Source organism: Amphiprion ocellaris, chromosome 21 (assembly GCF_022539595.1).
Source record: "Amphiprion ocellaris isolate individual 3 ecotype Okinawa chromosome 21, ASM2253959v1, whole genome shotgun sequence".
Classification (NCBI taxonomy): Eukaryota; Metazoa; Chordata; class Actinopteri; family Pomacentridae; genus Amphiprion; species Amphiprion ocellaris.
In genome coordinates, this window is record NC_072786.1 from 23,165,770 (window position 1) to 23,179,304 (window position 13,535).

The 13,535-nt window shown below is 38.7% G+C and overlaps 2 protein-coding genes across 2 annotated transcripts in view; one reads left to right on the forward strand and one right to left on the reverse strand.

Annotated features, from left to right (window-relative positions):
- The first annotated feature begins 4,504 nt into the window (after window positions 1–4,504).
- On the forward strand, window positions 4,505–6,049 carry LOC111578541 (cytochrome c oxidase assembly factor 6 homolog). Its single transcript, XM_023285387.3, has 3 exons — window positions 4,505–4,709; window positions 5,016–5,171; window positions 5,296–6,049. The coding sequence occupies exons 2-3, from the start codon at window positions 5,028–5,030 to the stop codon at window positions 5,392–5,394; spliced, it is 243 nt and encodes an 80-aa protein (XP_023141155.1). The 5' UTR covers window positions 4,505–4,709; window positions 5,016–5,027; the 3' UTR covers window positions 5,395–6,049.
- Window positions 6,048–13,535, reverse strand: part of slc13a4 (solute carrier family 13 member 4) — a 38,137-nt gene continuing 30,649 nt past the window's right edge. The window contains exons 14-16 of the mRNA XM_023285388.3: window positions 12,757–12,918; window positions 10,519–10,656; window positions 6,048–8,935 (exon numbers count right to left, since the gene is read on the reverse strand). Coding sequence (XP_023141156.1) covers window positions 8,798–8,935; window positions 10,519–10,656; window positions 12,757–12,918 — 438 coding nt within the window. The 3' untranslated portion in view covers window positions 6,048–8,797. The remainder of the gene's footprint in view (window positions 8,936–10,518; window positions 10,657–12,756; window positions 12,919–13,535) is intronic.

The following is a 13,535-nucleotide window of genomic DNA, read 5'->3' on the forward strand; positions in this document are numbered from 1 at the left end:
GCTTTCAGAGTCTCTCTCACACAACATCTAAACTAGCAATGTATTAAAGCTATGTGGTGGTGAGAGCCTGCATTACCCAGATGGATGATCCACTAAAACTGCCAGGATTAAGCTTCAAATCCCACTGATGACACCTACTGAACGTTGAATATATAAATGTAAATAAAAATGACTCCACTGTCAAGCAAAGCCAAAGCACTCAACAGAATAAGCTGTGAATGGATGCTGGAAATATAAAACAAACTGAATATTAACTGACAAGGAAAAATCTTCCTTCTATACTTCTTTTCTGATTGTTTGAAGGTATATATTTCCCTTTTAAAAATTCTACACATCTCATAATATCCTGGTAGTTTTTCTTAATAGCACATAAGCTAATCCGCCACTAACTCCTCTGAAAATGACAGCAAGGACAGGAGACGAGTATTTCATTCAGAGTCCCTGGTTTTACAGAAAGTATTATTTTTAGGGGTCAAAAGTTCACTGAGAGTGTGGTTTAACTGTTAACATGTCATCCTGAACATGTGTGTAAAACAGAGTGGCTGGTTGAAGACATTTCCCAGAGTTTGGCTAGGATGAGGTGTGATTAATAACCGCTCTGCAGGTCGCAGTCATACGTCACGTTTCTATTGAGGACACAATCATATTAAATAGCAGGCTTTCATTGTAATTAATGCTGCCGATAAACATCCAGCTGTACCTTACATAAATGCAATTGAATAAACATCAGTATCTGTTTTTCTGTTTGGTCTCCGTATTTGTTGGCCATTGCTTCTTATAGTGGTGTTTTTTAATCAGACGTCACATAGTGATTAAACAGCAATGTGTTTTTGCCTCCCTTTAGAAAATATAAGTTACTCTAAGTGCACAGCTAACTGACAAGAGGATGAAAATTTGTGACTCACACATTACATGAGGGAGACACTCATTCTTCATCAGAGATGTACAACACAACCACAAAACTTTACCGCTTGCCTCAGAGCTTAATGCATTTTTTAAGCTGAACTACATTTGCACAGCAGCTACATAAGCTGACAACCACCCACTTCTTGTCTCCACATATTGCATGTTTACCATGAGGTGTTTCAACTACCTGGCAGAATCAACATCCCTGTAAATGCACATAATTCCTGTCATATGAAACAAACATCTCTTTTTGGTTTTGACGTTTTCTTTAAGCTTCAAAACCAAACAAATGCTCCAACACTGGTATAATGTGCATCCTGGTAGATATGAGTACAGTATAGCTGGGCTGACTGTGTTTCAACTAAAGCTTAAAATGCATCTTTTATCTCTATCAACAAATACACAACTGACTAACTCAATCGACTAAAACTGTGGCGGTACAGTGGTGCAGTCACACTGCAGTTGACAGTTTTAGAAACTTTAAAACTTTCTGAACACTACAACCTTTCCTTCTTTTCCTTTGTTCTTGAATGCACCCGAGAGCCGGTGCGGACAGAAAATATTGATAAATCAAGTTATTTTTTAGAAATGTTGTGTTTTTTCTGCAATCTTTGGTCTTAAATCACGCTGGAGCAGCCTAAAATGAAAACACTCATTGACAGTGGGGAAAACAAACTTGAAGTGAGGTTAGGAAATGGTGTGTGACATAAATAGTGAATGAAGTTCTGTCTCTGAAGTAGCTTGAGAGACACTCTCAAGTCGCACACACATGGGGCAACAAACACTTACTTTTCCTAAGAAGAGGGTGAGCACCTCAGCCCTGCATTAGGGTGCTTGTGTTTTCTATTCCCTTCAGCCTGCAGGAGCACATGAAGCGAGATAGATTGCTGCTGGGCGCCATGGCAACCAGTGGGGCTATTCTCCGTCACTGGCTGAGGAAAGAGGGAGAGAGTTAATCAACAACACACATTTTCATTCTGCCCTTACACACTGCCCAGCCACACACACTGCCCAGCCACACACACACACACACACACACACACACACACACACACACACACACACACACACACACACACACACACACACACACACACACACACACACACAACTTAATTGTACAATCTTGTAGCACTTTTTTGTGTTGTGCTGTGGATAAGGCATCCAGTAGTGAAAAAACAGTACGTTTTTCCAGGTTAATTTGAATGGATGAATAAATTAATACTTATAGACACAAACATAAGTCTAACTTTTAGCCTTGAGTTAAGCTACTGCAGAATCTATGGGAAAAGAAGCAAAAAGTATATTCAAGTCACAACAAATGGGATATTGGTGATGAAAATCTAACTGCTATGTATTCATTTTCTCTAACAGTGTAATTCTGTGTTATTTTTTTCATATGTGAATCTCTCATTTTGATAAGAGGACATCTACTTAATTGCACTAATCCAGCACAAATGGGTCACTGAGGGTCAGAGTAATTCTGCAAAATACCCCACTGCTCAGTCAGTGAGGACAGTGATGTCTTGTTTTTTCAAATGCTCCCTATAATGACACCAATTGTAAATCCCAGCCTCATGTACAACACACGGTTTAATTCACTCTAAATGACTCCAAAATACAGTGTACAACAGAAGTCAGTATATCTCATGTGCAATATCACTAAAATGACAAATGTTTCACAACTGTGTCACCTTTTAGTAACTGCATTGCGTAAATAGTACATATTTCCTCTCATACAAAACTAAAAACTAATGTATTTCAAATAGCAACTTTAAAATCTTGCAGTTTGTACTGACAGCAAGTAAGGTGCTGTCCATGAAGGCTGATATTATGAACTGTCCCTCTCAGAGTCTGAACTATAGCGGCAGCTCTAGTTTTCAGTGATAACCCCTGCATGAAGTCTGAAGCATTTACCCATGTGTTTTTCAGAGCGAGACTGTGCAGACTGCACACTGTCTGTGGTGTCATTTTAAGAGGGCAGCCACTGTGGCTCTGATTAGAGGTACTGTGGCTTGTTCTGTGTCTCTTATTTACTGCTGTTTCCACTGATTTTTTTGTTGGTCACAGATCGTTGTGTCCTTTTCCATCTTTGTCAAGAGTTACAATTGCATTTTTCAGTTCCAGCATAAATTATTTTCAATGCAGAGCCATAATTCTGACATGCAGATAGAAATATCTTATAGAATAGAAGAATAGAACAGCTACTTTATTGTCAAACAGAACATACACTAGCTGGTGCACATTAGGAATGAAATTTTGATGCAAAAGCTCGCCAAAAAAAATAAATAAATATTTGAAATAACAATTCAAATATATACATGTAGAATAGAATAGAATAGAATAGAATAGAATAGAATAGAATAGAATAGAATAGAATAGAATAGAATAGAATAGAATAGAATAGCCACTTTATTGTCAGCCAGAACATACACTAGTTGGTGCACATTATGACTGAAATTCCGATCCAACAAGCTCGCCATTGGACTGATAAATACAAAAACAAACACATCTGCACATATGTAAAAACTAGGTCCAAAACTGAGAAACATTCATAGTTCATTTCATTATAATATGCATGCAGTTAGGCTATATAGATAGATAGATAGATAGATAGATAGATAGATAGATAGATAGATAGATAGATAGATAGATAGATAGATAGATAGATAGATAGATAGATAGATAGATAGATAGATAGATAGATTGATTGATTGATTGATTGATTGATTGATTGATTGATATTCCATATACAATATGGAAAACACCAGGTGTACTCAGTGTGCTTTCAATGATCACAGGTTTTCTAACTTAGGGGTCAGTGGTCATAGATGTATTTACTTTTACTGCAGAGAAAATGTCTCATGTAGTCTTTTTAAATACTTTGTTTTGATTGTTTACAAGAAGAGACAGTCCACTTGTCAACTTAGAAGTAATGTAGCAATTGAGAGGCGACTCAGTCTGGAATGATTTGACTTTTAAGTAAGATTGCTCACTTCTGTTGTTGACTGGATGTTGCAACGAACAGCATTTTCATTAATACTCTGTCTTTTTTTGTTTGTTTTTAGTTATCCTTTAGTCTCTGAGTTTAAAAATTAAAAAATAGTAAAGTATAAGTGACAGCAAGCAACACTGTAAAACTCAGTGTTCTTATATACTATACTGTCATTTGAAAGTTTATTTCTCCTTTATTGAATATTAAGTCATTTCAACCACAAAAAAACAACAATATATAACACAGCTGGGATGTGGCAGTGTTTTGGCTAAAATGCTAGGTTGCATGTATGGTTCACAGGAAGCGAAAGAGACATGTTTTCATTGAAAATAAAACCCATTAAGCTAAGAACGCTGCAACGTAAGCTAACAAATCAGTCTCACCTGTTGCTTCCTCAGCAGGATTTATGACGAAACCTGCCACACAAGTTACATACGACATTCAAAAATATCATTTGTCGTGTTTGCCGTATCAATAATAGTAACATTAAGTTAACTGAGTTGTGTATTTCTTTAGAATTTACAAGTCAAACTTTAAAAAATGTTTCTCTCTTCTTTTGTTTTCCAACTGCGCCATCACCTGGTCCATTTGGCTAATCACGCCGCTACGTCATCATCATGCGACACGGAAGTGGTGCTGCTCGCGTCCTTCACTTTAGTCAGAAACCAAACACGTTATAAAAGTCTGGTGGTTATTGAGTCGTAACAGCATTCGGGTAATTTTGGGGGCTTTTATGGAGTGACAGCAGCAAGAAAGAAGCGGTGGTCGGAACGAACAAGTCCTCCGGGAGGTTTTAAGGTTTCATTCGGTGAGTAACAGCTCAGATGGCTCCAACTGACAACTACTATCAGCTTACCTGGTTATAGTGATGGTTGAAAGCTATTGTAAGGCAAGTCAGATGTATTTGTATAGCACATTTCATACGCAAAGGCAACTCAATGTGCTTTACATTTTTTTTTAAATTGTAAGCTAAAATGCCAAGATACTGGTCTGTCGTTAGTGTATTTTGATGTACAATAACTGTGTTTTTAACTGTTTATACATCTTTTAGTAGCAGCTGTGGCAGGTTCTGCTCTAAATAATCTTTCCTTTTTCCTTGTGAATTCCCTCCCAGAGTCCAGCAGCAATGACAGCTCCAAACTCAGCAGAGAGAAAGGCCTGCTGGGACGCCAGGGACCTGCTCTGGAAATGTTTAGATGACAATGATGACAGAGCTGCATCCTGCCAGAAGTTCCAAAGTGAATTTGAGGCAAACTGTCCTGCACAATGGGTAAAATACTCCATTTCTAAAAGTTTTTTTTTTTTTTTTTTTTTTTTTTTTTTTTTTTAAATTAATTGTAGATCTACTTTTAAATCTTTAACCTCTTGTCGATCTTCCCCTTCTTCCCTGACAGGTGAAATATTTCACCAAGAGAAGAGATTTCTTGAAATACAAGGAGAAAATGCAGAAAGAAGGCTTTAAACCAGCTGAAGGCCCCCAGGAGGCGTCCTAACCACTACACAACCATCAAAACTTGCAAGATGCATGACTTTTTGTCATGTTCAAACTTGGGGCAGAGATACAGGACTTGGAAAGGAGTTTTCAACTTCATTGTGGACAGAGTACCTTTCCTTCACCTTTATCGTTATTTATTTGTAGAGAAAAACGCTGCTTTAGGAAATCCAAATGACAGCACCAGGGAACTGTACGAGCTTCCATCTTCAGAATGCAATGAAGTGACATCAGCTCATGTCATCCAACCCAGCCAGTGTAATGTGCACTTAATGAGTACTGTTGGATTTCACATAAACATAACTTATCATGTCATTGTGGACAAATTTTACAATTGTTACCTGTGAAATACCTAATTACACTGGGGTTCTGCAGTCTCTCACATGCTGGGTGTGTCTTTGACTTAAGAGTCACTTCTCCTAACACTGTCCAAGATGCTTTTTCTGTGATTCTCTTTATTGAAATACTGCTGATGTTCGGGGTTAATGACATTTTTATGAGTTCAAAGCCATCAGTAATGATACAATTGTGATTTACAAATAAATGCCGGTTTTTACTGATTGCAGGCCCCTTATAATTCCACAACAGTGCCTCATGGCAAAATCAGACAAGTGTGACTGACTTGTGTTGTTTGTGAATAAATGAAATCAACTGAGCGGTTTTAGTTGTTTTATTGTTGTACATATATAACGTGCCATCCTAACTCTAGTTTGCTGTAGTTGGATATGAATGCATTATCAAAGTAAAACACATAATTTAACAATGGTACAGCTCATTTGAAACAGGCAAAGGCACATTATGCATATATTACAAACCTGTATGTATTTACAGAGGAGTGTGGCCCCTGGGTCAAAGGTCACTGCTGCAACACAACATTGACATGTATGAAACCTTCAGTAGAAGTGAATAAATTACACAAGAAAAACGCAGGCCTCTGATTCAACCTACGCTAAACGCCTATACTTATAATGTAGTGATATAAAAAATGTCACAAATTATTTTTAAAATTTGTGTAAAAATATAAAGCATATCTTTAACAGTTCTGCACAGTACAGTGTTTTGTGCAAACCTTTTCACCACCAAACAGTTATTGTGATTTGACAGCTGATTGAACAGATTTCTGCATCATACAACCCTGTACTCACTCATATCCTTCGATGCTTTCAATGCCTCATTCAAAACTCTACTGTATTTCATTCTGTATTCACATGCCAGGAGAATCCTCCAAGTGAAGACCAGATACAGTTGTCCTGTTGCTTTACAGGCAAAAGTGAAAACTTCATTTAAAAAAAAACATTTACTGTAGTTTTCTACCAGCAGGACCAAGACAGAACTTAACGTAAAAAAGTCCTTTTTTAACTTCATCTAGTTTTGATGTTTTAAAATGTATTCAATATGACAAAAAGCAGCATCTAACATACAGGTTGTAGACACAGACTATATAAAAGATGGCTGTAGCTACTGAGACATCACCCACTGGTTTGTGAACGACTGTTGAGACGTCTCAGGTTACTGTCTTTTGAAATGAGATGTAACAAACAAGGGGTGGATCAGATGGAGAGCCCAAGAACACACACCCATATAGTACCAAGCTGTCAATCACAAAATATATCCTTCTTTACGGTCTATTTTACTCTAAATAGAACAACACTATAAGATGAAAGTCATGCTGTATTGGAAAAAGTCTAGAAGCTAACAGTAAAGACCATAAACGCAACAAAAAAAGCTTTACTGACGTTTCAAATCAAGTGAGAAGTCGGGGCATTTCCTCATAGACTTCTGTACAGTCACTTCTTTTTACAACCGGAGGAGTCGCCCCCTGTTGGCCGATAGAAAAAATGCAGGTTTAAATGTTGTTCCCACTGGCTTCACCTTTCTGACCCAACAACTGCACCTAACTTTTATAGACAGTCTGTGGTTTAAGACAGATGTCACTTAATTTGACAAAAGGTGTACTGTTTAGAAATACTTGCTTCACCTTTAAATGCAGCTCAGATAGGGGCCTTGTTTGTCCAAAGCACCCTGCAGAACATACAGAACAAAGGCAGGAGTCTGTCTGCAAGATTCCAGGCTGAAAAATAATGAAAAGCTACAAGGAAAGATCAGAAATAAATGTAGAATAAAATACCTGATGATGTGGTTAGTCAGCCAATTCAGGACTAATCTATACTGTAAATACAGTACATTGGACATAGTTGACAAACAGGACATTAAAAAACTACTACACCATTGCTTTCCATGATTTAGGGAGGAAGGTAGAGATCTCTGGCCCTGCACTGCTCTGAGATCACAGCAAGGTAGTAAGACTGTTAGGGTGACCCAGAGGAGGCAAACTGTTTATGACAGGCACCAACATGGTAAAGGCACTGCTAGGTGCTTTAATTGTACCGACAACAATCAAATGTCCACAGCATACCAGGGCACAAAATCAGCTTCAGAAACTTTGGTAAAGACATCAGTCAGATATGAAGAGAGCCAAGATTTTCAACACAGTATCAGTAGCAGCTAAGAACATACATAAACAGTGTATAGGATTTTATCTCTCTCTATAGAAAGGCATACAGCCTCTTATGCAGAGATACTGAGTACATGTAAAAGGCTTCATAATAAGTACAGTACCTCTATGTATACAGTACACCAGCAGCCGTAGTAGACACCTCTTTTCATGCTTTTATCGTGCTTGAATACAGTAGTCAGATCTTATTTTTACACCGCAGTGTAACTGAAGACAAAAACTCCAAATGTACAAGCCCTGTTGAAATGTATGTGATCCAGTTAACAATACATTTAAGTGCAGCAGAGGTTAAGTTCAGCAAGCATGCATTAAAAAGAGGCTCGTCTACAGTGGCCATGCAGCTTATTTCTATCTAAACATCAAGTAATCCACAGAAGAAGGCATGACGTGGCTCTGAAAATACTTTCCAGACATAAAAACACAACTTATCATTGTTTCTATTATAAATCAGAAAACAGAACATCAGTTTTTGATAACCACAAACATGTCTGTGGTTATTAATGATTGGCTGAAAGTAGGATTTCTGTCAAATTGCAATAACAGAAGTAAAAAAAAAAAAGTTTCTGCTGGGTGTTTGAGTTTCCCCCAGAGATCACTTTAAATAAGGCGTTCCTCATAACACCCCTATATGGCCAATACAAATATAATCTTTTTTAATGCAACAGATTACAGTTCTTCCTTCACCTCTTCTGCTCCTTTCCCCCATCCATCCTCCTCCTGTAAGGCCAGTTTAATCAGTCTGCCTCTGAGCAAAACCATCCTCTTGACACACCATATGTCATTTTCTTATTGTCTTTCCACACAGAAATCTTTGCCCAATCTCTTTCTCTCCTTCTGTCTCTCAGTAATTCATTTCTCTTCTTGCCACTGGCCCACAGCCCGTCGGTGGTTATAAGCTCCCGGTGACGTTCCTGGCCATTGCCCAGGCGGGAAACTCAGTCAGATTGAAGAGGGGAACCCCCCATGTGGTGATGGCCAACATCACCACTGCCACACCAATCAGGTTCACCCCGAAACCTGCTTTCACCTGGAGATGAGGAGGAGAAAAAAGATCTGGAAATGAATGCATATATAAAGAAGAAAAGACTCAGAGAGTGCAGTACTATGCCAAGGCTGCTCAGTTGTTGTATCATTTCAGCTGAAATCTTGAAAAAACTTGAAATTACAGCACAAAAGAATGTGACCATTTAATATACAGGGTGGGTCATAAGTTTCCATACATAGGAAAATGTAGAATGTATATTTTTTATGTTTTAGATACCCTAGAAGATTCATTTGGTGCCATCTTTGGGGGCAGTTGAAGGCCATGGTGTATCAGGTGAAGATACGAGACATAAATCATCTGAAGGAACGTATCACCAACACCATTACAAGCAGAACTTCAACTGTGCTAATGGAAGTTCATCAACAGTGGAAAACACATATTAATATGTGTTTTTGAAACAATGGTAATTACAGACAGCATATTATATAAATAAAAGCAGCTGTCCAACATAAAATGCTTGTTTTTCCTATGTATGGAAACTTATGGCCCATCCTGTAGATGTACCCACAAACAAAATGACCTTGCGCTGAGCACAGGTGTGTGTTATGCATGTACATGTTATTTACGGATACTGAATCACGTGACCTAAATGTGTAGCAGGCGGCAGGAATTGATGAGACTCAGAAACACCCCCATAATTTAATCAGTTGTTCCTTGTATGATTTCCGATGGATAAGTCCTGATAAATCCACAGTGGAGGATTTGTAGTAGGATCACAATCATGTGATCATCAGCAGGCAGCTGATGCAGTGTTCACTTGTTGTCATGGTTACAGTGACGCCATGCTGCTATCTCACAATGATACAGAAATCTTTAACAAATCCATGGATCCAGACTATAAGCTGCATCACTGCCAAAATCTGATCACTTGGTCCTTTTGTCATTTATGACCTTCTCTGAAAATTTCATCCAGATCTGTTTTTGAGTAATTTTGCGAACAAACAGACAAACGTACGCCGACCATGACATAACTTTGCCAAGACTCCGCCTCCTTGGCAGAGTTATGAAGAGCTAGATGGCCAAAATAATAAATAGCATCATTATATTGTTTGGCTGCACAGTGGATCAGTGGTTAGTACTTTTGCCTTGCAGCTAACAGAAGTTCCCTGGTTTGCGTCCCAGTCTGGGCCTGAGATCTTTCTGCATGGAGTTTGCATGTTCTCCCTGTACATGTGTGGGTTTTCTCCAGGTTCTCCAGCTTCCTCCCACAGTCCAAAAACATGCTGAGGTTAATTGGTGATTCTAAATTGTCTGTAGCTGTGAATGAGAGTGTGATTGTTTGTCTCTATGTGTAGTCCTGTGATAGACTGGTGACCTGTCCAGGGTGTCTCCTGCCTTCACCCTAAGTCAGCTGGGATAGACTCCAGCCCCCCACGACCCTAATGAATAATGGTGTATAATGGTGTATAGATAATGGATGGATGGATGGATTTTTTTTTCTGCAAATAGTGAAGAAATTAAACACATTTTCATACTTATGATAACACAAAAAACATGTGACATGAAAGTACTCTCAGCCTTTTGATGCTGCAGGTGCAGATGGAGTGAGTGCATGAGTGTCGTACCATGTCGCTGATCTGCACGTGGCCGTAACTAAAGACGATGGCGTTGGGGGGGTTCCCCACTGGAAGCATGACCCCGAATGACACGCACATGGTGGACGGGATCAAAGTGTGGAGGGGGTTGATGTGCAGCGTCTCTGACTGGATGGAGGAGAACAAAGAGGGAAACAGACAAAAAGAAGACATGAGGAGAGATAGCAAGAGTGATGAAATAAGGGAGTAAAGAGAGAGAATATGAAAAAGATAATATGGGGGGGGACAAGGCAGAAAGAGGAGGCAGCACCAAGACAAGACAGAAAATGAAAGAAGCAGTGAAGAGAAGGAGAAATGAGGAAAGGTTAATAAAGGAAGAGCAGACAACAGAGAAAGGGAGGAATAAGATGAAGAACAAAATGGGGGACAAGAGGGAGGAAGAAGAGGTCAGATTGCATTAGTTTTTCTACTTTTTTATCAACATGCATGACATGACATTTTTCAGAGCTGGTTTCTGTGTGACCAGAATGGGATTATGAACCAACATCCCAAGCAAAGTCAAAGTAATTCTGTTAATTTGATGTAAATCTAGCCAGGTGTGCTTTTTTAGACTAAATTCTCCAATGCTGCACAGCCCTTTAACAGTAAGATTAAAGGTAATGTGAATTCTTTAAAGAAATTATTTCATACTTTGGGAAATGCATGTTTGCTTTCTTGGTGAGAGTTGGATGTTAGACGTCTCTCGAATGGCAAAAAGGTAGGAAATGAAGCCAATGCAGAAGTGCCAAAAACTGCAGGTCCCTGAACAGCCACTTGATGCTGGCTGCAAAAGTGAGTCAATCCCATAGACCCCACTGTTAAAACGGCAAACTTTATAGTCAAAGTAAACATGTTTACAGGCTGCTACAAAGAATGGTTTTGGTCTCTATAGCTAATTTAACATTCATGACAACTTGACTACGAGGTTTGAATTTTTATATAACTCATCCCTTTAAATTGTATTAAGTTAATTCGGACCATAGCTGCTTTGAATGACAGGTCACCTGCATGGGAAACGTTTTATCAAAGTTGATGCCAATGAATTTCCGACCCACAGGATCTTAGTCCCAATGCAGTCCTCCACACGCCACGTCTTTGCTTATTTAGATTAGCCAAAATAAATTGGAAGTGAAGAGGAGTTATGTAATGTGAGTAAAGCAGTAACACTGAGCTGTTCATGTGTGCAGTTTCAGTCTACTCGACCGTTCAAAAGTTTGGGGTCACTCAGACAATTTCATGTTTTCTGCAAAAGCTCACACTTTTATCCATGTGCTAACATAACTGCACAAGGGTTTTCTAATCATCAATGAGCCTTTCAACACCATTAGCTAACACAATGTAGCATTAGAACACAGGAGTGATGGTTGCTGGAAATGTTCCTCTGTACCTCTATGGAGATATTCCATTAAAAATCAGCTGTTTCCAGCTAGAATAGTCATTTACCACATTAACAATGTCTAGACTGGACTTCTGGTTAATTTAATGTTATCCTCAATGAAAAAAGCTGCTTTTCTTTCAAAAATAAGGGCATTTCTAAGTGACCCCATACTTTTGAACAGTAGTACATGTGCTGAGCTAACAGCTGCTGATGTGAGTGGTATCATACATCTCTAAGCAAGAAAGCAAAGAGGCATATTTTGTCAAAATGCCAATCTAATCCTTGAAGATGCAGTTATTGCAGAAATGTATTTCTTAGTTTTGTCAGTGTGCTAAACAACCTGACCTCTGTATCTGGTAATTGTAAATGGAATTGTGTTATGCTGCACCAGACATTAGCATTGTGTTTTACGCTATATATTTTTATAAGAGTATAAGGTCTCAACCTTTGTTCTCAACCTGAGTTATGTAACTGGCAACTTTTTGCACCACCTGGTAAAGATCACTAAAATCAAAATGTGGCACACAAAAAGGTATGAAAGCTGAGATATTCATTCCTCTTTTATACAATATTCATAAAAGGTGTAGCTAGAAATCAAGTACTTGCCAACACAGTTTGTGCTTTTATCTCTTATTTAGTGTCTGCCACATTGCAGGGAGATAAAAATGTGTAGAAGCCCCAAGTAAACACTCAGCTTAGCCTTCAGTTTATTTGCGTACATTACGGATAGTGATGTGGCTCAATAGACTGTCTCATCTTTACTACTCTGTCTCACCTTTAATCTGATATCTCACATCCTGAATAACGAAGACCAGGTTTTAAATGAAGTGTGTGAAGAGAGTGTGTCGTACCAGTGCTGACAGGATGGGCAGGAATACGGTGAGAGTTGCCGGGTTCGAGGCAAACTCGGTGACCGCTGAGACCAGCAGGCAGGCCAGCAGGGTGACTGCCCAGGGAGGAAGACCACTCATGGGCTCCAGCTGTCTGCCAATCCACACTGACAGGCCCGACACCTGCACACACACAGCATGAATGAGCATCCTAGACATTACAGTCAGTCTCCAATGTTCATGCTGCGATCACATCTACACTACTTTGACCTTAATGTCTACATGCTATTCCTATTAACCCAGTGTGGTCCATGTTTCACTATACTTTACAGGGATATACTGCAGATATACACTTTCTAGCCTTTACCACAATAATGTATTGAATATGAGTTTAAATCCAATTATTTACTGCACCATTATTTATGATACTTCAAGACAGATCTGTTTTCCTTTAATCCTGACATGGTGTTAGGGATTTGGAACAGATTGTGGCAAGTTCCATCTACGTATCCATCATTCAATACATTTGAAATAGACCAGTTATCCACGACAGTTGTATATATGGTTTAAGTCAGGGGTGTCAAACATGTGGCCCACGGGCCAAAACCGGTCCTCCAGAGGGTCCAATCCGGCCCTCAAAGTTTTTTTGTAAAACTATAAATTTAAAATAATTTCATGACCATAAGTTTTGATCATAAAGTAAAACACTAGATTGCTCATTGTTCTTCTGTCATTTTGTGTCTAATTTTTGTAATATATTGTCTTGTTTTTGTTGTTTTTTTTGTCTGACTTTTGCCGTT

Bases quoted from the DNA above. Each gene is read 5' to 3' on its own strand.
- LOC111578541 (XM_023285387.3), top strand. From the start codon at position 5,028: ATGACAGCTCCAAACTCAGCAGAGAGAAAGGCCTGCTGGGACGCCAGG. The intron at 5,172-5,295 runs GTAAAATACTCC...CTTCCCTGACAG, and splicing joins CAAACTGTCCTGCACAATGG to GTGAAATATTTCACCAAGAG.